This window comes from Babylonia areolata, chromosome 3 (assembly GCF_041734735.1).
Source record: "Babylonia areolata isolate BAREFJ2019XMU chromosome 3, ASM4173473v1, whole genome shotgun sequence".
Lineage (NCBI taxonomy): Eukaryota > Metazoa > Mollusca > Gastropoda > Neogastropoda > Buccinidae > Babylonia > Babylonia areolata.
Genome location: NC_134878.1, coordinates 19363084 through 19389201, shown reverse-complemented (window position 1 = coordinate 19389201; position 26118 = coordinate 19363084). Strand labels below are relative to the sequence as shown.

At 41.1% G+C, this 26118-nt stretch overlaps 1 protein-coding gene across 5 annotated transcripts; it reads right to left on the bottom strand.

Annotated features, from left to right (window-relative positions):
• Positions 1 to 2671: 2671 nt before the first annotated feature.
• On the bottom strand, positions 2672 to 24578 carry LOC143279826 (peroxiredoxin-like). 5 transcript variants are annotated; one of them, XM_076584044.1, is made up of 6 exons: positions 24421 to 24578; positions 10867 to 11012; positions 8687 to 8803; positions 7692 to 7814; positions 5904 to 6034; positions 2672 to 3101 (listed from the first exon to the last, which is right to left on the bottom strand). In XM_076584044.1, exons 2-6 carry the CDS (start codon positions 11007 to 11009, stop codon positions 3016 to 3018), a joined length of 600 nt encoding a protein of 199 aa, XP_076440159.1. In that variant the 5' UTR covers positions 11010 to 11012; positions 24421 to 24578; the 3' UTR covers positions 2672 to 3015. The 5 variants fall into 5 exon arrangements, with proteins under 5 accessions (XP_076440159.1, XP_076440161.1, XP_076440158.1 ...); XM_076584046.1 differs by having other exon boundaries at positions 24417 to 24550; XM_076584043.1 differs by lacking the exon at positions 24421 to 24578 and adding an exon at positions 18749 to 19066.
• Between the last annotated feature and the right edge of the window lie 1540 nt (positions 24579 to 26118).

The window sequence follows — 26118 nt, the reverse complement described above, 5'->3', positions numbered from 1 at the left end:
ACAAGGGTTACTTCCCCTGTATAAGCTGCATGGCTGATGTGTATAAAATACTCTTTAAAAAAAAAAAAAAAAATCTTTCTGTCAACACACAGGTTTTATTTACTCATCCATGCCCACTTTCGTTGTTCCCCAATAATCTGCTGAGTACCTTTCATTGATGGTATAGCTTTGCATTATTGTGTTCTCATTTGAATTTTGTCTTATTTTGTTGATGTCCCTGTTTTTGCTGGATTAGGATTTTTTTTTTTTTTTTTTTCGCTATTTTTCAGACAGTTCCCTTCTGCTTTCCATTAATCACGGCACACACAGAGGTCCATTCTTTTCCCGTTAGTGCTGATGCTTAGCACAAAGTTGCTGGCTGCTGTTTTCCACATGCAAGACATGCTTACCACATGGCAAGGTCATGGGTGTGGCGCCTGCTGCCAGCCTTCATTCACACACTGACCCTTTGTGTTCAAACAGATGTAGTGTTGTGGGCTGTACATGTACGTATTTGTGTTTGTGTGCATGTGTGTGTGTGTGCAGTCATGACTGTTCAAGCCAGTTTCAGATTCTAGACGGTGTCAAAGTATGACTGATCTGTGCATACTATCCAAACCTGCTATAAAAATATATATATATATATATTAAAAACGAAAGGAAAAGAAAAGAATCAACTATTTCTTTTCAAAAGAAAGGAACAGGTGCCTGATCTTGGCATTACCCCAATGCGCTGGTCAGGTTTGTTCAGTTCACTGGCTTAACAGTTGATTACATTTCTGTTTCAGTTTCAAGGTGGTGTCATTGCATGCTAACTGATCAACATACCCTACAACACAACTGCTGCGAAAAAAAAAAAAGTTTTAAAATAATAATAAAAGAGCAGATGCCTGATGTTTACATATATCCAAGATGCTGATCAGATCTTGATACAGCTGTTTAGATTTTTCTAGGCAAATGATTCCACAAGATATACATTTGACAGGATGCTCATGGGTTTTTTTGTTTATTTGTTTTGTTTTTGTGCATGCAGTTGTGCTCTATGGTTATTTCTTACTTATTCTGACTGAGTGGACGGTCGACAGTCACGGTATACAGAGATGCAGAACAAGGTGGTGCAGTGAAGAAAGTGTACTTCAATCACTCAGGGACAGGATTTTTTCCTGTCCTCTCCATCTGACATCCGAGGGGGGTCTGGATGTTAGTTACAGGGAAAGTGAACAGAGGCCGTGGTGTGCACTATGCTTTCACAGCACAAAAAGGACACAAACAGATAAAAAAATCCAATCACCTATAAACATGAAACAAATCAATTCAGATCATGTTGCTAATAGCTCAGCCAACTACAAAGGAACCATATCAGGGCTGAACACCTGTGATGTCTTAAAACCTAAGAGAAGCCAAATAATGTTAAAAAGTCAACTGAAATAACATTAAAGAAGACCAACAGACCCATGTAATAAATTGGAGACATTCTGGAAGTTTGTCAACTGCTTCTTCCAAAAAAAAAGAAAAAAAAAGAAAGGACGGATGGTTTGAAGAATAGAATGAATAAAGTCTAAGCAGTCTTTCTTTTAACACACACACACACACACACAGAGTACCTTTCTCTCTCACTCTCTCTCAATCACAAATACTACTACTTATAATAATAATGATAGCATCTAAATAGTTCTGAATCTTGTGCAGAGACAAATCAAGCGCTTACACACCAGTCATTCACACACATGCTTAACTCAAATCACAGAAAGAAAAGAAAAAAATCACATGAGCAGTAAGCTAGAAAAACTGTAGACCAGAAAGGGGCAGGGTGGAAAGCTGTTCGGGAACAGTTAAGTTTTGAGTCCAGACTCTGAAGAACTGAGTGCAGAGATTTGGCAAAGCACATATACCCACACAGGTACATTCAAACAGAAATAAACAGAAATTAAGAAGCCTCACTCAGATGTCATTCAAAATACATTATTTATTACACATTTAACTTCTCTAAACATCTGTCTTGTCCAACTTACTGAACTGAGTTACTATTACAACATAAAAGCAAATTGGTCACCTGATTCAGTCAACAATAATTCCAAGTCACACACTGGACCAACAACTGGGCATGAAATCTAAACACAGAGGCATCAGGATTACACAAATCTCCTCTGTGCAGAGCCAGACCAATGTGCCTTTCAACAGCAACCATTTCCTTTGGTCCAAAAACATAAACGTGACTTTCTTGGGTCCAAAAACTGACACACAAATAAGAAGACTGTGACACAGAATAAAATGACTGTTTCCAGCTTAACAGAAAATGTGCACATAAACAATGTGTCCCCTCTTTAATCATTGTTTTTCGTCATTTTTGTTAATATAACTTTACAACATGTGTATATAGAAGTGTATACAGAAACAGTGTGGTACAAGAATTAGGAAACAATACGTAACACCCTACAGTGTTAGTGTCTAATCCTTCCTTTGCTCAGGGTCCCATAAATTCCTTGATTTTGTGTTTCTTTTTAATCAACTAATGTCCAAATCTCCAATGCTTGTACTGTGGGAAGCTTCAGATTGCACCTCAAGGACAGATGTCTGCATGCATCCACGAGCTGTTTTAATGTGATTTTCTAACAGTGTTCTGCCTGGCAGTCCAACCAGTTGATGTCTGGACTGTAACTGTTTCATATTTCAGTATCATGGCCTGTAGTCATTCTTTTTTTTTTTTTTATATGCTTATCAAGCAATAAAAAAAAAAAAAAGCAATGCCTTTCTGAGAAAAACCCCCACATGATTTTAATGAAGAATGTTTCTTGCAATACCCCACAAAGTATGGCAAAAATTGCTCAGATGATTTCTTTGCAACAGAACTTAAGTTCAACAAAACAACAACAATTGAAATGAAAGTTTCTAAAAAGCCTGAACGATGTATCAATGCAATAATACTGAGGGAAGCCTGATCTGGAAACTGGGCAGAACAAACCAAAAACATTGGTACTGGAAGAATCTGAGTAAGAAGTCTGTCAACTATCTGTAACATTCATGTCGCCCTAGCGTTCAGTTTGCTTTGGAGAAGTAAGACTTGCTTTCCTTCACGTTAGGCTTGATCGTATCAGCACCAGGCTTCCATCCTGCCGGACACACTGCAAAAAACAAAAACAAAAATAAACAATAAACTTAATCAATCAACAGACAAATATCAAGTAAGTGCATAATAAAACTTGCACAATTCAAGAAGGTATAAAAGTCACCAAGGATTGTATTAAGCTTTTCAAATAACAGCGGAGTGCACACAGCCTTGATTAAAGAGACAACAAAGAAACTAGGAACAGAAAAAAAGTGCAAGTTAAAAATCAAGATTCACATTCAGTGCTAATTTATGCAATTTCCAGTGAAGTTGGGTTTTTTTTGTTGTTGTTGTTGTTTTTCAATTTTCTGCCTCACAAAGAAAATGGTTATCCCTTCATCTAATTTCCCTATGCTTTCTCTTAACTTGATATTCTTCAGTTATCAAACTGTTATTCTTAGGAAAAGTAATACTGTTCAAAGGATCAAAGTTCACTGAAATGTATAATGCTGAACTGTTCTTGCTTTCTCTTTTCAACATGCAAAAATCTTGAAGGCTGGGGTCCATTTTCCTTTGACTTTTTTAAACGTCCAAACTGTTTCCAAAATAAAATTAGTAATGAATGAACAAATTGCTATGACTTAAAATACATGACTACATGTGTGGGCATGGTGTGTGAATGTGTGTTGCTGTGCGTGCACATAAAAATGAAACAAATGTACAAAAGTTGACACTACACACAGCACAGCACACAATGATAGCAGTTTTCTCCTTTTACTGGTAAAAGACACGGGCAAGGTTAGGTCTCAGAAAATATATGAAACACAAAAATTAATTAATTAAATCAAATTAAAGTAAAAAGCTATGGAAAAAAAAAGGAAAGAAATCAAGCTCCATTCCTCTAATGTAGTGAGAGAAGACTTGCCATACCCACACTCACACTGACAGTACAAGTAATGAACCATGATGACTGAAATAAACTGGGAGTAAATCACTACCATGTCCATTATAATCTGTACAGGTAATCAGTCCGCTGCACTACTCAGGCTCTGATATAAGCGCAATCCTGGCATTCCAAACATTTCCAGGAAAAACTCAGACCACCTTAATGAAATTTGCAGAATATACTGATGACCACTCAACCAGAACTACACTGGCAAATTGTCTCAACAATGTCACAGTTTGTGGGCAATTGACAATAAAATATTAGCTCCCTTGTTTTGCAAACGATGTCCCTTTTGTCATGACATCAGCCTCTGATTCTGCTGCACCCTTTCTGAATGCCTCTCTCCATTTCAAAATTTGAATGATAATGGCAAGTAAACCTAAAAACAAAGACTTTTCACAGACTTGGATCATTTTCTTTGATTTTCAAAGACTGGACAATGGTATCTTGCAGTTACCATATCTCACAGAACCAGAAGAGAAGAAAACAACAGGCTGACATCTTCACAGGACTTGCACTGACAGCTAATCACAATCCCATGAGACACGATTACAATAGAGACTGACATGTATTATTTACAGACAACTCACCATAACTCCAGAAGAAAAAACAAAGGATTGAGATGAACATATTTTCACAGCACGTGCACTAACAACAAACCACAACTGTTTATTCACAGACAACTCACCACAACCCGAGATGACAGACAATAGAAACAGACATGTTTATTCACAGCACTTGCACAAACAACTAACCACAACTCCAGAAGACAAGACAAGCGATAGAGACTGACATGTTTTCACAGCACTCACACTGACAACTAACCACAACCACAGAATACAAGACAAGCGATAGAGACTGACATGTTTTCACAGCACTCACACTGACAACTAACCACAACCACAGAATAAAGGACATGCGATAGAGACTGACATGTCTTCACATCACTCACACTGACAACTAACCAGAACCACAGAATAAAGGACATGCGATAGAGACTGACATGTTTTCACATCACTCACACTGACAACTAACCACAACCACAGAATACAGGACATGCGATAGAGACTGACATGTCTTCACATCACTCACACTGACAACTAACCACAACCACAGAATACAGGACATGTGATAGAGACTGACATGTTTTCACATCACTCACACTGACAACTAACCACAACCACAGAATACAGGACATGCGATAGAGACTGACATGTCTTCACATCACTCACAACTAACCACAACCACAGAATACAGGACATGCGATAGAGACTGACATGTCTTCACATCACTCACAACTAACCACAACCACAGAATACAGGACATGCGACAGAGACTGACATGTTTTCACAGCACTCACACTGACAACTAACCACAACCACAGAATACAGGACATGCGACAGAGACTGACATGTTTTCACAGCACTCACACTGACAACTAACCACAACCACAGAATACAGGACATGCGATAGAGACTGACATGTTTTCACAGCACTCACGCTGACAACTAACCAGAACCACAGAATACAGGACAAGCGATAGAGACTGACATGTTTTCACAGCACTCACACTGACAACTTACCACAACTGCAGAATACAGGACATGTGATAGAGGACATGTTTTCACATCACTCACACTGACAACTAACCAGAACCACAGAATACAGGACATGCGATAGAGACTGACATGTTTTCACATCACTCACACTGACAACTAACCACAACCACAGAATACAGGACATGCGATAGAGACTGACATGTTTTCACAGCACTCACACTGACAACTAACCACAACTGCAGAAGACAAGACAAACAACAGAGACTGACATGTCTATTCACTTACGACAAACCACTACCCCAGAAGACAAGACAAGTGATAGAGACTGATGTGTTTCCACAGCACTTGCACTGACAGCTAAACCACAACCCACCTTCTCCGTGCTTGTCTGTGAACTGGAAGGCCTGCACCAGACGCAGAGTCTCATCCACAGATCGTCCCACAGGCAGGTCGTTCATGGTGATCTGACGAAGATTGCCCTTGTCATCAATGATGTAGAGAGCTCTGCAACAACGACCCAATCATATCACAAAACCAATGATGTACAGAGCTCTGCAACAACGACCCAATCATATCACAAAACCAATGATGTAGAGAGCTCTGCAACAATGACCCAATCATATCACAAAACCAATGATGTACAGAGCTCTGCGACAACAACCAAATCATATCACAAAACCAATGATGTACACAGCTCTGCAACAACGACCCAATCATATCACAAAACCAATGATGTACACAGCTCTGCAACAACGACCCAATCATATCACAAAACCAATGATGTACACAGCTCTGCAACAACGACCCAATCATATCACAAAACCAATGATGTACAGAGCTCTGCAGCAACGACCCAATCATATCACAAAACCAATGATGTACAGAGCTCTGCAACAACGACCCAATCATATCACAAAACCAATGATGTACAGAGCTCTGCAACAACGACCCAATCATATCACAAAACCAATGATGTACAGAGCTCTGCAACAACGACCCAATCATATCACAAAACCAATGATGTACAGAGCTCTGCAACAACGACCCAATCATATCACAAAACCAATGATGTACAGAGCTCTGCAACAATGACCCAATCATATCACAAAACCAATGATGTAGAGAGCTCTGTAACAACGACCCAATCATATCACAAAACCAATGATGTAGAGCTCTGCAACAACGACCCAATCATATCACAAAACCAATGATGTAGAGCTCTGCAACAACGACCCAATCATATCACAAAACCAATGATGTAGAGCTCTGCAACAATGACCCAATCATATCACAAAACCAATGATGTACAGAGCTCTGCAACAACGACCCAATCATATCACAAAACCAATGATGTACAGAGCTCTGCAACAACGACCCAATCATATCACAAAACCATCATATCACAAAATAGTTTTTTTTTAAAGAAATCATATCACAAAACCAACCACGTCACAAAACAATTTTTCAGAAAGAAAACAAAATTAAATAATGAAATCAATCAATCAGTAATACGAATAAAACAAATATTACATCAGTGCATAAATAAAACTTCCACTTTGTACCTTACACTGTTTCAGAAGATGAAAAGTCACCAGGATTACATTAAAGTTTTCAAATAGCAAACAAAAATAATTTTAAAAAATCATTCAAGAAAACAAATATCAGATCAGTTAATGAACAAAACCTGTGCAATTTCAGAAGATATAAAGTCAACAAGGATGGCATTACAGTTTTCAAATATCAGTACACATAACATTTACACAATTTCAGAAAATATAAAGTCACAGTACACATATCACATTTTTTTCCCCCTGTGTTAAAAGAATTACAGAATTTTAACAGTAACTAATTTTATGCAGTTCAAATGTGTATACATTTTCTTAACAAGAAAGTGGAAAAAAATAACTTATTTATTTTTGCTACAAGAATAAAACAAAAAGAAATCAGGCAATACTTACATACTTAAAAATGTGTATAAATTTAAAAAAAAGAAAAGAATAGCATAATTGAAAAAAGAAAACAGGAGAAATGCTATTTAAAAAACAAAAACAAAAAAAAAACAACATATTTTAAAGGAATACATCTTTTTTTCTTTTTTCTTAAATACAGATTCAAGGAAGTGTGGAGAAAATCCAGTTTACAGAAAAGGAACCTAACTGACCTGTAGGCAATGCCTTCATCCTCCTTCAGACAGCCGTACTGTCGGGAGATCTCCATGGTTTTGTCTGCCAGCAGAGGAATCTTCATGTTGCCCAGACCACCCTGTTTGCGTGGGGTGTTCACCCTGCAAAAAACATTCATTTCAAACTGCAGTGAGACACGCATTCACCATTCTCTTAGGATAGTTATGCCATTTACTTACCCAGAAAAATCTTACCTGTAACTGTGCGATCAATTTACCATGGAAAGCTGATCTGCTGACTAAGTTCTAAAGAAAAGAAACCATCAAGTCTGTTTGAATTTCATACTTGTGTAAAATCTGGATACGGAGAGGGTTCACCTGACCAGTATCTGATCCTGTTACCTCTTGTCTGTGAATCTTCATTCGCTGTTCATTGACCTATTCGTTCATGATCCTATCCAGCTACAATTGTTTCCACCCATCTTCTGGTTTGTGTATCTATATTCTGTCTATAACTGTGTGTGCAAAATTCTTGCACAATTGTTTGCGATGTGTGTGTGTGTGTGTGTGTGCAATATGTGTACATGCACTTGCACTGCCTGCCTGATACTCAAGAGAACGAGAAAGACAGAACGAGTATGAATGTGTGCTTCTGTATGCATTCAGGTTTGTGTGTGTTTCTGCATGTATGCAACACGTGCACATTATATGCGCGTGTGTGTGTGCTGCATCAGTGCACACATGCTCTCACACATGCATGCCTGCACACAGGCGGCTCTCCCCCAACCCCACTTTTCCTTTGCTTTTCCCATCTACTATCACACAGTGTGGAAAGAGATCAAATTGAAGACTACTGCACATGAACATACACCAATGTAAGCATGCACACACATATATTTGCATGCTCTCATGAACAGCAGGGTAGTGAACATAAATTTGCTTTAAAACCTGTTGTTGTTGTTTTCTTCACCCCCCCCACCCCCCTCGCCCAACCCCCTCACTCCCCCTCAAACCCCTCTTCCCCCTCCACTGACCATGCTAGATGAGAGAAGACGCTGTCAGTGGATGCGGCCAGCACCTCACAATTGATGGAGCGGAACTCTTCCACACGGTCGCTGAAGGCGATGATCTCTGTGGGGCATACAAACGTGCTGCAACACACACACACACACACATGCACATGAGTCCACACACACACAGGCATACACACCATAATAAAAAGTTTAAAATACTGTGAAAACAGAGACAGAGATAGACAGACACAGAGAGAGAGACAGGTACGCACAGAGAGAGAGACAAAGCGAGAATGACTGAGAGAGACACAAATTTTTAAAAAGAGAGAAAGAGACACAGAAAAAGAGACGAGAGATAGAGAGAGACGGAGAGACAGACAGAGATGGTGACAGAGAGGGAAAGAGAGAGAGGGAGACTGGAATAGTAAAAACTGTACCCAACTAATCTCTTCTTACCGGGTACAACTGCTGTTTGGCACAAAGACCCTCCAGGCTCAAGACTGAAAGGTCAACAGTCCAATCAGGTCCATGCTCCGAGCACCCCCTCCACCCCTCTAACAGCGCACCCCCCCCAACTCCCCCACTCCAACCAGCCACCTATTTCCTGTCGCCCACTGCTGTGCAGATCATGACATGTATGGCTCCATTTCCTACTGGGTTACAGAGGCAGTGGAACACAAGAGCAATCATAAGTGATCTGAAGAATTTTGAGGGCATTCATGCTTCAAAGACAAAGCATGCAAGATAAGCATCAGATCGAACAGCTGGACTATTCCCACACTGAGAAATTCTTGTCTACGTGTTGTATGAATATATCAACATATCCTAAAGTCTACAGTATATGCACTGGGTGTTCTGTCAAGTGTAATAAAATAAACAAATGAAATTCATTGAAACTCCAATGATATACATAATGCATTCTTTGCAGATTTATAAGTCATGTAGCACACCATCTCATCTTCCATGGTCAGTCTCCTTTATCTGTGGCTTATCAGAAAGTGATAAATGTGTATCAAGTCTGGTGTGGCAAACATGATGCTTACACTTCTCTCAGGGTGGGGTTTCTCTACATGTATATGGCACATTGAAAATTGTCCGCCATGAATGACTCATGATACACAATGTACACATGCTCTCACTCTCTCTCTCTCTCTTCCACACCTCTGCCATCTCTGTCTCAGAATCCTTAATCATCGACTTCAAACTCCTATCACTTAAGATAGATAAAACCACAGTGGTATCAGGCATGACACAGCGTTATCGCTCTGACCTGTCTGTCCTTCAGTTCACCTACACCCAGATGTTGCAGACTATAAACCATATCAAATTTCATCAAGCAACATTTACGACATAACACAATCAAAAGTATCCACAAAACAGTGGATCAACGCTTTTTTTTTAAACTGTTTACTGTGGTATCTTTCATTCTTAATTTTACCTAACCCCCCCCCCCCCCCCCCCCCCGCCCCCCCCCCACACACACACATACAGAGAGAGAGAGAGAGAGAGAGAGAGAGAGAAAGAGAGAGAGAGAGAGAGAGAGAGAGACAGAATCTAAAGCAAAGAACACTGTCCACTGAAATTCATCAAGAAATTCAACCTTTTCCCCTAACACAAAGTCTTCTTTCAGTCTACCACTTCCGTGTTTCAAACTGGCATCAAAAAATGTCCCTTCCAGTCAGCTGGCCCTGTTCACTCCCTTTTAGCAAAAGATAATAGATTAGAATAGAATAGAATATGTCTTTATTACCAAGTGTACCGGGGTCACAAGGAATATTGGGGGGGATAGTACATAACAAGGTATAAACATAAATCAAAATCATACACAAACACAGATACAGTAGAAATTAGGATACATGCAAGTGCATATCAATATAAAAAACTTGTGCATACTCACACATGCACGCACTGCAAACACACACGCGCGCACGCGTTAGAGGTGCATCATTGCATGTTTTCTTCTTTTCATACCTGTATAATTTGTGTTCCTGCCACTTAAATGTTTGTTATTTGGAATTTGATATGTAGTGATGAATCACTTGATATGTAGTGATGAATTATTTGATATGTAGTGATGAATTACTTTGCCATGTACTCCTTGTGCTGGTGTTGGTTTAGGGGTTGTTTTTTTTCCTTCTTTAAAAAAAAAAAAAATTGTGTTAAGGATAAAAGAAGCATAAAGAAGAAACAGCTGTACTCACAAGTCGAGGGGATAGAAGAAGAGCACCACGTATTTGCCCCTGTACTGAGACAGTTTGACGGTCTTGAACTCCCCATCCACCACCGCCTGGGTGCTGAACTCAGGAGCAGGTTTCTGGATGGCCAGCTGTCCGATTTGTGCCATTTTCTGGAACACCACCACAACGGCTTGTATGTGAAAAACATGAACATACATGAGTATGTGTGTGTTGTGTTTTGGGGGTTGGGAATGTGCTTGCTCTCTTTGAGATTACAGCATTTGTGTGTGTGTGTGTGTGTGTGTGTGTGTGTGCGTGCGTGTTTTAGGGGTTGGGTATGTGATTGCTCTCATCATTTCGTTTACAAAGATTTTTATCTTACCAAAGCATCCTGCCTCCAACAAATGCAAGCCAGTTTCTGAGGAAGATTTTCGTTTTTCAGTTCAAATCGGGTGCTTGACATAATTTTTTTTAAACTTTTTCTTGTGCACACATAATTACCTGCTCAACTATCCTTACCCCATTATTCAGACAGCCACACCCCATTTTCAGGGCAGTGCATTTGTTTTCATCGCTTCATGTTTCTATAAGATACATCAAAGAACCTTCAACGAGCATGGTACATCTTTGAACACAAGCAAAAAGGACAAAAAGGTCTGCACTGAATCTGACTTGAGCGGGCAGATCTGAACCCTTCACTCACTGAGCACTGCCAGGGTTCAACTTTACAGATCCTTGTGATGTAAACCATCTGTCACACAACTTCAACACTTCAAAGAAAATGTACTGCTTCCTCAACACATGCATCCAAAATTAAATTGTCAAACACTAAAATGCCAAAAAAGAAAGAAAGAAAAATGAAAAGATAAAAATTCCTCTTTGAAACCGAATACCTCAACCATTTCAAAGCTATTATATTCTGCCAAAATATTCATTTCTTACTGATTTTCAAAACAAAGAAACAATGCTGGAAATGCGAAAGAAAAGCAATACCTCTAAGTCAAGAAATCAAAATGCAACCACCACCTGTACTCCCTAGTGTCTTCTCCAGCACCAGCACACCAACTATCCACTGAACCTGAACCATGAGTGTCCTTCTCCCATCCTCCCCCACCCCCCACCACAACCATCCACCTCTTATCCTCCACATAACCCCACTCCCCCTCCCCCCCACCAGGGACAGGAAAGCTGTATATCTACATGTAGGCTGATAATGACACAATGGCCGGCGGCACAAGGCGACCCTATGTCCCATTTTCCCCAGCATGGAAGGACGAAATCTGGCCCAGTCCTGACCTGGGCTCAGTTATCATCATGGAATTAGTTCGGCAAGGTCAGATTTCCCTGTGTCATGAATAATTCTCATCTTCGGTCACTCTGCTCCACACTTTTATTACAGGGTAGTCATGTAAAAGCACCTCGTGCTTCAGAGTATCATGAAGCAGGATCAGGTTTGTGAGATGGCTTGTCATGCGACTTGTTTTGTACAGCTCCGTAACCTGGTTTTCTTTTTCATTTCTGTGTGTGTGTGTGTGTGTGTGTGTGTGTGTAATAAACATTTTTTCATTACACCAATGTTTTTCAAAGATGTTTTCTGCACATCAAATAGCCATTTTCAGCAAAACCAGATACACAGTGGTGTAGTATAGACTTTATTGAAGCAAAAAATGCAATGATCCCAATCACAAAATTTTGACCCCCAACACTTTTTTCCACTCCCAAGTTTCCCCTTAAGTTTTGACCTGCTTGCTTTTTGCTGATTTTTTTTTTTCTGGATTTATGTGAACTGTGAATTCATAATCTTTCTTTCACCTCCAAATTTTGCACCACTGTGGAGAAGCAGACGGATTCATTCATTGTAAAGTTCTTGATCCACACACATGCACATATTTTCATGTGCTTTCTCTCTGTCACACACACACACACACACACACACACACGCGCGCGCACACACGCACACACACAGAGTGACACACACACACACACACATGACTGTATTAAAACTTGTAACACCAACACCACGTCACTCCCACATCACAACATGGGTTGCACTGATACCTTCCTCCCTATCACAGTGGCACCAGTCTGATCACTGTCAATGCTGCTTTGTTTCTGCTCTTGGTTCTGCTTCTGTTGCTTTTTTATACCTGCACCTTGCTGCTGTTGCGTCAGCCACAGTTCGTATTCTTTCAGTTTTTCCACATACACTCTGTACATGGCCTCTGTATTGTCATAAACGATGTGGTGAACGCAGCATGTTCTCTGCTTTAATTTTGTGGTCTTCTTCAGTCTTCACAGTGCTTATAATTGTTCTTCCTTATCACAAACTTTTCACCTGAAACCACCTGAGAAGTTTCTCCTTGGAAAGTTGGGTTGTTAGGTTAATATTAAAAGCATGATGAACAACACAGCACAATACAGTTGATGATGCATGCTGATGTTGACTGCAGTGCTACTAACACAATCACTGTAAGTACATGTACACTTGCTACAAGTACCATCATCATGGAAAATGGTATTGTTGATTTTGTTGGTGTTGCTGTTACTGTCAACAGTGAGTCCCCCCCCACCCCCCGCCCCCAAACAGATTCTCTCAGTCTGAATTTCTCTCTTCCCTATTCATACCTGTCTTAGTCAAGTAAGTTAAGATACCTATTTTCCAGTTGTTGTTCATAGTTTTAACTATCTTACAAAGCAGATAATGCAAGATGCGACTTCAGTGAGAATGTGACAGAGATAAAGAGAGAAAGAGATGGGGGTAAACAAGACTAGGAGGGACAAAAAGTTGTACAATTCTTATTACAAATAAGAAATGCAAAATTTTACAGTAATCACTTCACAAGGCAAAATACACATTCAATGTAAAATAAATAAGACTCACACCAACAGAACCAAAACCAAAAGAAGAGAGAAGAAAAAGAGGGACAGTGACATCAGGACAGTGTTTGGAGGTTGGAAAGGGAGGGAGGGGGGGAGGGGCTGGGCTTAGACAGACAGGCTGTCAAACCACAAGCCACTCAAAGGGAGGAAGCCTTACAGGCTGGGGGGGGGGGGGGGGGTAGTGAATTTGATGGGAATGGTTGTGTCTGAATTTTCCTACCCTGGATACCAAGCACATTTCGCACTTTGCTTATTTTATTTGTCCATTACTGCCCACTGACTCTCGCACTTGGCTTATTTTATTTGTCCATTATTGCCCGCTAACTCTGGTCCACTGGCCAATTCACAGCCAACACTGATCATCTTTCAAAAAACATGCATGATGCCATCCACCCCCCCCTCCCAAAAAAAACCAAAAACACCAACACTGGTCTTTGTCCCCAGTTCTGAAAACTTTCACAGTGACCCATAGCAGCAAAGAAAACCACCTCAAAGTTCTAACCCATCTCAAACACACACTGAGGGGACACCCTTTTTCTCCCTTCTCTTTTGAACTTTTAATTTTATCCCTCACCTCCAACATATATATCTCAAGAATCCCGCCAACATTCCTTCCCTAAACTACCACCACTGACTTCAGCCTTCAACACTCCCCTCCCCCAGCCCAATCCACCCACCCCCACCCTTACTAACCTGTTGACCCCTTCCCCACCCCTCTCCCCAAACAGGCAAACACCTTTCCTGCACAACCTACAAAAGACCAGCCTTCCCAACTTCGACCTTAAGGGCATCACGCCAATAGGTTGTTAAACTCAACTCTTACCAACTCAGCCATCAGTCAGTCAGCTAAAGGCCTGTGTGAACCAATGTACACACTGTTGTCATTTGTCACACTGTCTGTCACACGTCCCTGGTCTATCACTCACTGCAGGGTCTTTTTCCACAAGTCACCAGGTCACAGTCCTAACTTGTCAGATAGCCAGAACCAGATATTCAACCACTCTGTCCTTGAAAGCTTTAACATTAGTGATATAAAGCTGGCTGCTTTGAACTTGTAAGACTTTCACGGAAACAAAACCAAAAAAAAAAAAAAAAAAGACAAAAAAGATTGTTGTGAGAGCAGAAAGAAAAAATTGACAGTAAAATGGACACTGGCTGTTCTGAACTGTTGACACTTAATTTGAATATGGAAAGAAAAAAAACCCTGAAAAGAAAAGGGATGGGGCAGGAGGGAAAATGAGAAATCAATGACTTTACATTGTTAATGTTAGTGAAATAAGCTGTACTGGCAGTACATAAAGCATATCAGTGTTTTTCCTTAAAGTAAAAACAAAAGGCTACGTAAAAGGCAGTCATGACGATTGGATGAGGAGAGAGGGGGAGGTGGGTACTGGTGTGGGAGGGAACATACAACATTACAACTGAGACAGTAAAACTAAAAGAGGAAGAGAGGTACACACACACACACACACACACACACACAGTGGTTGGTTGGTCTGAGTGTGTGTGTTTGCGTGTACATGTATATAATGCGTGTAGGAGACTGAAACAGACAGAGCAAGTACACATTTTCTAATATAATGCAATGTGATTGTGAGGCAGAGATCAAGAACAAGCAGGTCTACAGCTATATACTGTATACACATCTGTGTGTGCTCGTTATTGTCTTCTTGCAAATTAATTAACACTGACAAATATCAAAGCCCACATCCTGTACATGCATTACACGTAACGCAGGATCAATAGAACACTCAACCTGTTGTCCACAGGTGAAATCAATATCAGCTTGTGCACATATGGTAGTGCTGCTGTGTGCTCTTGTATTATATAACTTCAGATATATTCAGCAACCATACAGACCCTCTCCACTATAATCAAATTCTAGCCCTGATAGTCCAGACTGCTGTTACCTCCTCAGCTGTTCTGATGGTCAGAGTTGGACATGACTATCATTCAGTCCTGTCTCTATTCTCATGTCTTACGACACAAAGAGGAACAGGATTTTCAGCAGAACTTTTTACTGTACACATCAGCATGTTTCCTGACAGAAGCTAACTTTCTCTCACCTGCAAACCAGTAATTTAAGTTGAAATGTACGTGTTGATGAGTTTAAAAAGCTCCGTGTACATGAATGTATCCACCAATGTATGCACATACACACTTTTCTTTCAAAGAGTTGTACAATTTACATGGCCTCTCCCCTTCCCCATCTCCATACACAAAAAAATCATAATGTAATTAAAAAAAAAAAAATAAACAGGAACTCCAAATTTCACAAGGTTCAGAACATCTCCTCATCCGAATACGGGTCCTTTCAGTTTTGCAAAATATCATCTAGTGCAGTAACAAAGTGCCCAATACCAATACCTCACTCAGCCGAAGACCTGTGGCCAATTACATACAGTACACAACTATGCCAAGGCTGTGAAGTATATAATACAGCGCTGTACTGCAAACAGCAACAGCTGAAACCAGGCGTACACATAGTTAAACTGTTTCCAAACATACCAAAACATGCAAGAGGGCATATTATTTCTTCATCTTTTTCTTCTTTTTTCCCTCTTTTTATTTTTATTTTTTTTTTAACCTTCATGAAGAAAGAAACCACCAATGAGGAACAAAAAGAAACAAAAGAAATCTGGCTAAAAAAAAACAACAGACCATGAGAAAGAAAACCTTCCTTTGAAATTAGCCAAAGTATTAAAAAACCAACAACTACATTTACTGCTCAAAGCAACATAAACAAACCTGTCCCCAGATACATCCTGTTTTTCTAACAACTGAGATAAACGCCTTAATCATTATGTTAAACTTTCCATTTAAAGAAAAATCCAAATCAATCAATACAACTCCTGCTTCACCATGACAACCAGAAACATAAACATTGAGAAATGCCTGACGTGAATTCAGAGCAAGCACCTGATCGTTATTTCTAGATTCTTCATTTCAAATGATGAGTCTACTGGGCACACAAAACAAGCTAGAATTTTTAAATATATCCTGTCCAAGTATTCCATCCACTGTCTGCTGCTCAAACTGTTACTTTGTCACCACAGTTTTTGTGTGATGGAAAACTGACAACTCTGTACAGGTGTGTGTGTGTGTGTGTGTGTGTGTGTGTGTGTGTGTGTGTGTGTTGATGGAGGATGTGTATCTACTTATTCTACAAAATCAGAGAAACTGGAGCCCATACATATAACATTTAACAGTATTAGCTCAAGTCATGCAGTAAATAATGAAAAGAAAACATTAATTTTCAGTGTGCATTAAACATTGGTAGATTGAATATACGCTGAAACAGAGAAGCCTGGAAAACTTTTCTTTGTTTTGTTCTTTCTTCTGTCATTTGTTCCCATTAACAATGAAGAACTTAGTAATGTCTCTATCTGCATTAGAGACACATATACCTGCAGCTGATTTGGTATTCATAAAGTTTTGTAATTTATTTAAACATTTCATCAATTCCAATTTTTTGTTATCTTTACCTGCAGTTTGCGCTAAAGAATATATGGATGAAAGTTAAAACTAAAAGTGACTGATGAGAATACTCCCTCCAAAAAATAACGGTCTCAATTCCTGATTGATATTCACATCATGCAGGCTATACACAAACCTAACTGGCTGACCACCGCTTGGCAACCATTGTGATTCTGTTTCCATGGCAAACAATGACGCTAATAACACACATCTACCTAAGAGGAAAGAAGAATGAGGAGGGGGGCGGGGTGGGGGGAGGGGAACTCATCAATCAACACACTGTGCCAAAACTGCTAACCATGTGCTATGAACTACCAATTTTGTGCACACAAGAGACATTTCATTCAAGCTGTTGTTGATGACTATGACACGCCCTGACACTAATAAGCACAACACCTGTCGGAATATCAACTGCACACCCACTGTCACTGTTTCCTGTAACGCTAATTGTAAACTGGCGTTTCGTTTTGGGTTTCCTTTTCCCCCCACCAGTACTCCAGTTGTCAACACACACTTTCAGAGATAGAATCATATAGCCACTTCCGTACAGACTGCAGCATGCACTGACACTGAAAGGGGGCCGGTGTGAACGATGTCGCTTTACCTTTCCAGTGACGATACAGGAATGTGAGAACCAGTACGATGTCAGTTTCCTGTTGCCATGGAGACTGGGCCATTTCGTCCCGCCGCGCTCTCGATCCGTTGCCAGTTATTGGGAGTTATTTTTGGACTTGGTGTGTGTGTGTGTGTGTGTGTGTGTGCGAGTGCGCGCGTTAAGTCGATTCCAATTCATATCTTATTTTGCCATAATTTCCATTGTCCCGACTAACAACAGATCGATCATATCAATGTTTGCTTGTGTGCGTGTGTGTGTGTCCGTGCGTGTGTGTATTCGCGCGCACGCACAAACATGCATGCGTGCATTCGCGTGTGTGTGTTCGGTTTTTCCCAAGCTGTCATTCCCATCTTTTCTCAGTGTCTTTGCCTCATTCGTTAGCTCGCCCATTCTGGTTATTGATCAACCCTGGTCAGGTCGAATCTGTGGACGGTTTAATTATGACTATTCAATCAAACGCGGGACTGACGGGAGGCAATGGGGGGTGGGGATGGCTGTTGGGGCCGTTCGGCACGGGACGGGGTGGGGGGCGCGACAGGAAATGGCTGCAGTGGGTGCCAGGAGAGGTGGGGTGGGGAGGGGGCACAATACGTCTGTTTCTTTGTGTGTGTGTGTGTGTGTGTGTGTGTGTGTGTGAAGAATACCTTGATAACTGACAAGTTGAGTTTTACTTTAACTAAAGGAAAAAAGCCCTCACTGTGCTTATCTTATCATACATCAAAGTGTCCCTGGGAAGGAAGGCAAGGAGGGAGACGGCCACTCAAACACTCATGCCTCTATCAACACAGGCATCATTATATCACTATCATGAAGGAAACTGTTATCGTTTCTCTAGCAGTAACCATCGGCAAGACTCTTTTTTATCGCTTGAAATCCACCCAACAACACAGGGCCACACATGCAAGACTTGTGGTAACACGTAGGTATACTGACCTCAGGTGTTGCGGAGGACGTATTGTTTTCCATTGTTTATCTTAGTTTGTTAAGACGAAAGCGCAGTTCACCTCTGCAACGTCTGGTGCACCCGTAATGAAAAGGTTAACTCCACACAACCTCCCTTCTCTCTCTCTCTTCCCTATGTCTCTCCACTATCTGGTTCTATTTCTGTCCGTCTTTAGAGTTCTATTGCAGTCGTTGTTACTGTTTTTCTTCTCTTTCCCCAAATTAGCCTACTGGAATGTCTCTGTTGAAGCCTTCCCTGAGGCAAGTGTCAAGCCCTGGCCAATCCTTTCACTCCAATGGACAAACACAGGTTTAACTCTTTCCATACGAACGGCGAAAGAGACGACGTTAACAGCGTTTCACCTCAATTACCATCATCAAAATATTGCAAGCAGAAGGCTCTTATACTGAAGACGTGAATATTGACAAAGAATACCACAATTCTGACGACGGAAGCTAAAGGTTGGGTCATTCAGACACCCACTGGACATCCGAGGGGTCTGTGTAGAGGAGAAGAGAGGACTGGTCGTACTGAGTGAGTTAACCTGTGGGGTTTTATAAGGGTCGTCTGTCCATGCAAAAACGGATGTTGTCCCTTGGGTGTGGGTGCAGGCAGAGGGAGGGTGGAAGTGAGCGATGGGGGTTGTGAGAGATCACTGTGTTCATGGCAGGGGGGGCGGGGGAGCGGGGAGGGGGGGAGGATCCTGTTTAAGTACGAATTGTAACGAGGACCAGGACTGAGATAAAAACTGCTGTGTGGGGAAAATGTTGAGGTCCACCCGTTGTCCATTATCCACTGCTCTGTGTGTGTGTGTGTGTGTGTGTGTGTAGATCTATATGTGTATTGAGCATTTTGTGTCAGTGTACACATTCGTGTGTGTGTGTGTGTGTGTGTGTGTATGTGTGTGTGTGTGTGACTGTGTGGAGCATATGTATGCAAATACCCTTTGTATGTCTGTGTATAAGTGCCTGTATGTTTGTTAGTACTAAACAATGTTATTCTGACAATTGTTAGCTTGTAATGGTGACACTGTCTCTGTGTGTGTGTGTGTGTGTGTGTGTGTGTGTGTAAGTGATGATACACTAATGCTTCACTAACCAAAAGACAAAAGTGCAAAGTCTCAAAAAGGTACCCTTCTCTCCCCTCCCTCAGTCCCATCCTGTGCCAGCTCACACTCTCCTTACCCTCCCCCCTGTCTCACAAATTTCCTGAGAGCTCTTCTGTTTATAATTCCTGTTTCCTTCTTCCTTCCACACCCCTTTCGCCTCCTTCCTGCTAACTGAATGATGAATCACACACACACACACACACACACACACACACACACACACACACACAGAGTGACAGATACACATCGTCCATGGTCTCTCTCTCTCTCACACACACACACACACACACACACAGAGTGACAGATACACATCGTCCATGGTCTCTCTCTCACACACACACACACACACACACACACACACAGAGTAAACAATGCACACAGTGAAGCAGAGTGGGATAGCGGAGCTGCACCAGCTGCATCAGCAATTACAGTTCAAAAGCACCTGTAGCCCATGTCACTGCTGCAGTAAACATCACAAGTTCATGAGAAAAATAATGAACTGGACAGATAACCAAAAAGCATCCTATACTGCACACAGAGACAGGTCTATGGGAAAAGAGAGCCGGGAGAGGCAAGACAGAGACAGATCAATGGAAAAGGGGAGGGGAGGCATGGAAAGGTGGATGGCAGATACAGACATACTGAGACAGAGACAATTAAAAATGACAATGACATAGACATACACAGACAGAGACAATCTTAAAAATGACAACGACATTGACAAAATGACAATGGTTCCTTATTTCACAATAACAATATCATGGAGTTTGCTTATCGTTTTTGTTTTTTCTTTGCCATTGGTACTCAGAGTGAGACAGAGAGAGACGGTGGGGGAGAGAGAAAGAGACACAAAGACAGAAAAAGAGAAACTTTGACAGAAGCTGAAAGTGCCAAGACTGTGCTATCCTCTTAAATCTCTCTGTATATTATTTCTTTGAACTGCTGACAAAGTAAACATCCTTCAACTTCAAGGTTTCTTCGTTGCAGCTGAGTTCACATTCTCCATCCTCTCAACACAAACAGCACACCTTTCTTTTCACCAGTGATGTCAGTGCAGCTACTTGCCAGAAACCCATGATTGATAGTATTTCAAACTATTCAGGATCTGAGAAACAGGAACCTGATGCCGACAACATCCTGGCACACCCTTTTATCTAAAGGGTTTGTACAACAGCACATCCTGTACCATCTCTTGATCTAGCTCAGTGTCAGTGATGAAGCTGACTAACCCTGAACAAAGAAAAAACCCTTACTGTGACTGTATGTACACATCTTCAGGTTGAGGACATCACTCTGAGTCTGTATCTGGTTGTTGGGTTTTTTTTGTTGTTTTTTTTTCTTCTTCTTCTTCTTCAAATTCTACTCGCACAGTTAAGTCTGCCATTCTCAGGCTCAGCCAAACACAAAAAAATTCACTGTATTATTATTACTTTAGCATTGTTAGCACCCCACAGTCTTCTCTTCCTCTCTCTCTCTCTCTTTAACTTTATTTATTCATTTCTAAAGAAAGACTGCTCTTGATCTAAGTCTAAGAGCACTGCTAGACTAAACCAAACCCTGGCCACTATGTCTCAGTTCTCACATCAGTGACTTTCCATTTTTCAGCAGTGCTTATACTTGTTTTACTGACAATGACCTAACTGTATGTCAGGTGCTACCTAATGGGACCTATCCCTGTTACCTGTCTCTTTTCTATAGCTCAGATGGTTGAGATCTTAATTTGCATTCATAATGTCTTGACTTGAGACTGAATGACTGACTGTCATTCACTCTACATGCATGCTGATTCTCTCTCTCTCTCTCTCATACACACACACACACACACTTAGTGACATACACACCGGCTGAGAGAAGAGGGCTATGTAAAATGGTCTCTGTCACAATTTCAGCCTAACAGGATCCTCCTTGCAACAAAACCACACTCCCTAAAACCCTCGCCCATCTCCCTCCACCCCTCATACCCCGCCCCCACACCCCCACCCACCACCACCACCAAAATGAGTGACAATTATTGCCTAGTCATTCATTCACTGAACAAGGAACCAGTCCAGAGGCCCACCTACCATTTAATTAGAAGTACAATAGAACCAAAGACATTCACACAGAATGAGTACTCTAACACTGTAACAGACCTTGAGGTCCATCCCTCCTCCTGCCCCACTCCCCAAACTGAGTGACAGTTATTTCTTTGTCACTGGACCACATACATCTGCTGGTTAGTTGACACCACACCAAAGATAATATATATATATATTATACATGATGCTAACAGGTTTCCACTCAGCTCACTACCTCCCACCCTCTTTAAAATGTCAATTTTCTGTTCTACCAATGACACTAGGTTGTAGATGATGAATGATATGGATAATATAGCATCTATCCTCGGTCAGAGACTCTGAGCGCTTTAAAAACACCCGAGTCATTTGCATAACCGGCTGCCTACCTGAGTTGAGCCGACTGAGAGCTGCCTTTGGGCACTCATCACTCGTTTCCTGTGTCATTTCGTTAGTTTTCAGCCACTCACACCAATACAGGCATTTAACATTTTAGCTGTATGACCGTTTATTTCCCCACCATGTAGGCAGCCATGCTCGTTTTCTAGGGGGAGGTCAGAGGAGGGGGCGTGGGGGGTGGGGGGTGGGGGGGGGGGGGGCGCGTGCATGCTGGGTATGTTCTTGTTTCCATAACCCACCAAATGCAGACAAGCATTATGGGATCTTTAACATGCATTTTTTATCTTCTGAGTGTGCGTACAAAGTGGGTTCAGGCATTAGCAGGTCTGCATATATATATTATATGCTGACATGAAAGATAAAAAAAATCTCCACCATTAACCCACCAAACTCAGGAAACTTGGGTGAAAATCCAGCGCTGTAACCATTAGGCCACTGCACCTCACAGTTACAGGGTAAAGGTACCATAACCTTTTACAGCCATCAGGGCAGTAAATTCAGTGTCTAGGGTTTGACACAGGACAGCAAGGCCCATTCCTCCCCTTCCAATATTTCAACCTTCCCCAACCAAAGTGGCTTTAGCAAGGACACTATATCATGCTGAAACAGGGCCTGGAACCCTGATCACTGGTGAGCACTCTATCACAAGTCCAATGCCCGTGTTTGCCAAACCGCCCCCTGCCCTATACTGGCATAGCAATGTAGTATACTCACTGACCAGACAGAGATCCATTATTTTAATGAAAAAGAAAAATACTCATATAAGATGACATGGATTAGTCCCAACCACCTATTCCCCCAAACAAGTAACAACTGTTACTTATTAATGAGACACAGCTATCAAGATGCGATATTTCTGTTGCATCAAACATCTCTCTTATCTGCAATACGATATTGTAACACTTTCAAGCATGTATGGACACAGCTATGAAGATGCGACATTTCTGTTGCATCAAACATCTCTCTTATCTGCAATATGATATTGTAACACTTTTAAGCATGTATGGAAAATGCTGATCTATCAAAACCATGCAAGCATTTATGAGATAGGCATGACAACTTTGATTAAAAATGATGACCTGGTTAACAAGGAAAGAGACAGTAAGCAACAAAGTAAGTGTGCCAGCAAGTCACTGAGATAGACCATCAGTTAAACAATAAACCCATGCCAAGTCCATAAATACTGCCTGACATTAACAAACAAAAACAGAACATTACCTAACACACAGTGATATAAATTACTACTTTAAGTACTTATATTTGGTCAGGAAAGTTTTTTTCCCCAAAATAAGATAATGAAGTGAAATCAGTTTGAGGATCTGTTCACTTTATCCCGTTTCTAGTCCACCCCATATCCTGATCAGAATGTCTTAACTGAAAATGACATAAAAAGAATAGAAATATTTTCAAATTCTCTTCCTATTTATTTGTGTGTGTGTGTGTGTGTGTGTGTGTGTGTGTGTGTGTGCATGTACATGCATGTGTGTGTGAGGTGTGAGGATTATGGTGTGTTGGAATGAAGATTTGCTGTTCGAGTTATCACAGGGCTGGCATATAATTGCAGGGTATTGCCTTTAATAGTTTAAAGGAAATTTTGTGAATTAAACAAAAAAGCATAATGCAGTAGCAGTTAGATCGTTGAAAAAGAGTATGTCTGGGATCATCCGCACACATGGGCTGCGTTCCGGCCATCCTCTATCTCAACACGAATACACCCTATACCTTATACAACACATTACATAAATAGAATAAACTGATTTAATCGTTCCAAAGTGGATGAAATACCGGCGCCGTTGTTTTTCAACACGCCTCAGTTCAGTTAAGGGTGAAAACAAGACAATGAAAGAAAATAGTGCCCTCGAAAACCCTGGCTATACCTGTGTGCAGAAACTTCTCGAAGGGTTATGTGACTGACCGGTGTGGGGCCACACATTGACCTGAAGTGGCGCGTGATAAGCACGCGTATCGTCACATGGGTGAAAGCATCATGCCATGTGTTTGGAAACTGTCTGCTAGCCCATGAATTATATTTTGTGCAGATCATACTTATATTTCGTCACCACAAACGTCAGATTGTTAATTATGCATCGTACTCACATACCGGTTGATGGAGAAAGAAGAATGACCGACAGGCAGTGGTGCGAGTGTCTGGTGTAAGTGTTCCTCGGTTGCCTGTCGTGATTCGATGAACCCGGCACGTGGTCACGTGACCTTGCAGCAGTCCGCTGGTCCACTCCCGGATTCAAATTTTTTACCCGTCCGTTTGGAGTAAGAGTTACCTATCACAATATTACATCGCTTACCTTTCACGTTTTATATATCAGAGTTTATGTTAACTAACGATTCGATGTAATCAATATATCTTATTCTTTGTTCTTTGTTGTGATAGCATATTGCCAAGGGAATTAATCGCAGTTATCGTTGTTTCAGTCAGACCAAAGGAGTTATCTTCCAGTTTCAGTTTCAGTTTCAGTAGCTCAAGGAGGCGTCACTGCGTTCGGACAAATCCATATACGCTACACCACATCTGCCAAGCAGATGCCTGACCAGCAGCGTAACCCAACGCGCTTAGTCAGGCCTTGAAAAAAGAAAGAAAAAAAAGGGTGAATAAATGATAGATCAGCTTACACAAATAAATAAAATAAAAATAACTATAATGTAAAAAAAAAAAGAAGAAAAAAAAACAAACAAAAAAACATAAATAAATAAAAAATAAAAAATAAAAAAAAGAGAAAAAAAGAGAGGGTAAAACATGACGACACACATTCACATATACACCCACACATGCATAACAGATATGCACCGAACATGCAGTTTCACAGATATGAAAGCACAGTCAAATACATATAAACGTACATGAGCTCCAACACACACACACACACACACCACACACATTACCCTGCACCTCCTCTACCCCCCTCCTCCACACACTCATTTCTAGTCTACGTATCACAGCTTCCACGGCACACGCACACATACATACACACACACACACACACACACACAAACACACACACACACAGATGAACACTTACTTGTACAAGCGCACATACATATGCCCATATCTCCACACACATATGTACAAAGATATATATATATATATATACGTTCCAATATCCTGTTGCTCCCACAGTGTAGGCATGCATACACTCACATACCTCATCCTCTACCCCACCTCCCCCCGCACCCCCACCTCCCCCTCACACACACACACACACACACACACACACACACACACACACACACGCACATGCACAGAACTCTACTGACACTTGTGTACACTTACACTCTCGCGCATGCACAAACGCACTCAAAAATACAGACCCACACATGCACACAAACACACACATACACACGCACAGAGGCTGATTGGCCGCAAGAGGGATGGGAAAAGATCTCTGATGCCAAGAAAGTGGCGTCTAGTGTGTTGCTCAGTCTATTGTATTTGGAAAAGCCCACAGAGACTCTGTTCCGTTTTGAAGAAATTTGCGCAATGTTGGTTTGGAAATGATGCCGATATTTGTTTGATTAGCAAAGCATCGTGCTCTACCTTTCATGTTAGACTTACGGCCACTCCCTCTCTCTGCTTTTATTTCTTTGAGGCGATCGATGGTGTGATGGCCTTGTACCTGTTCTTTTTGATGTTCTTTGACTTTTCTGAGGATTTCCGATTTTCCTAGATGTAGGCCGCTCGTTGGTGTTGCGTTACCAGCAAGTCTGTCAGCTCGCTCATTTCCCTTAACACCTGCATGTCCCGGGCAGTATGACCATGTGAGTTTTTTAATCTGAAAGTTGCGCA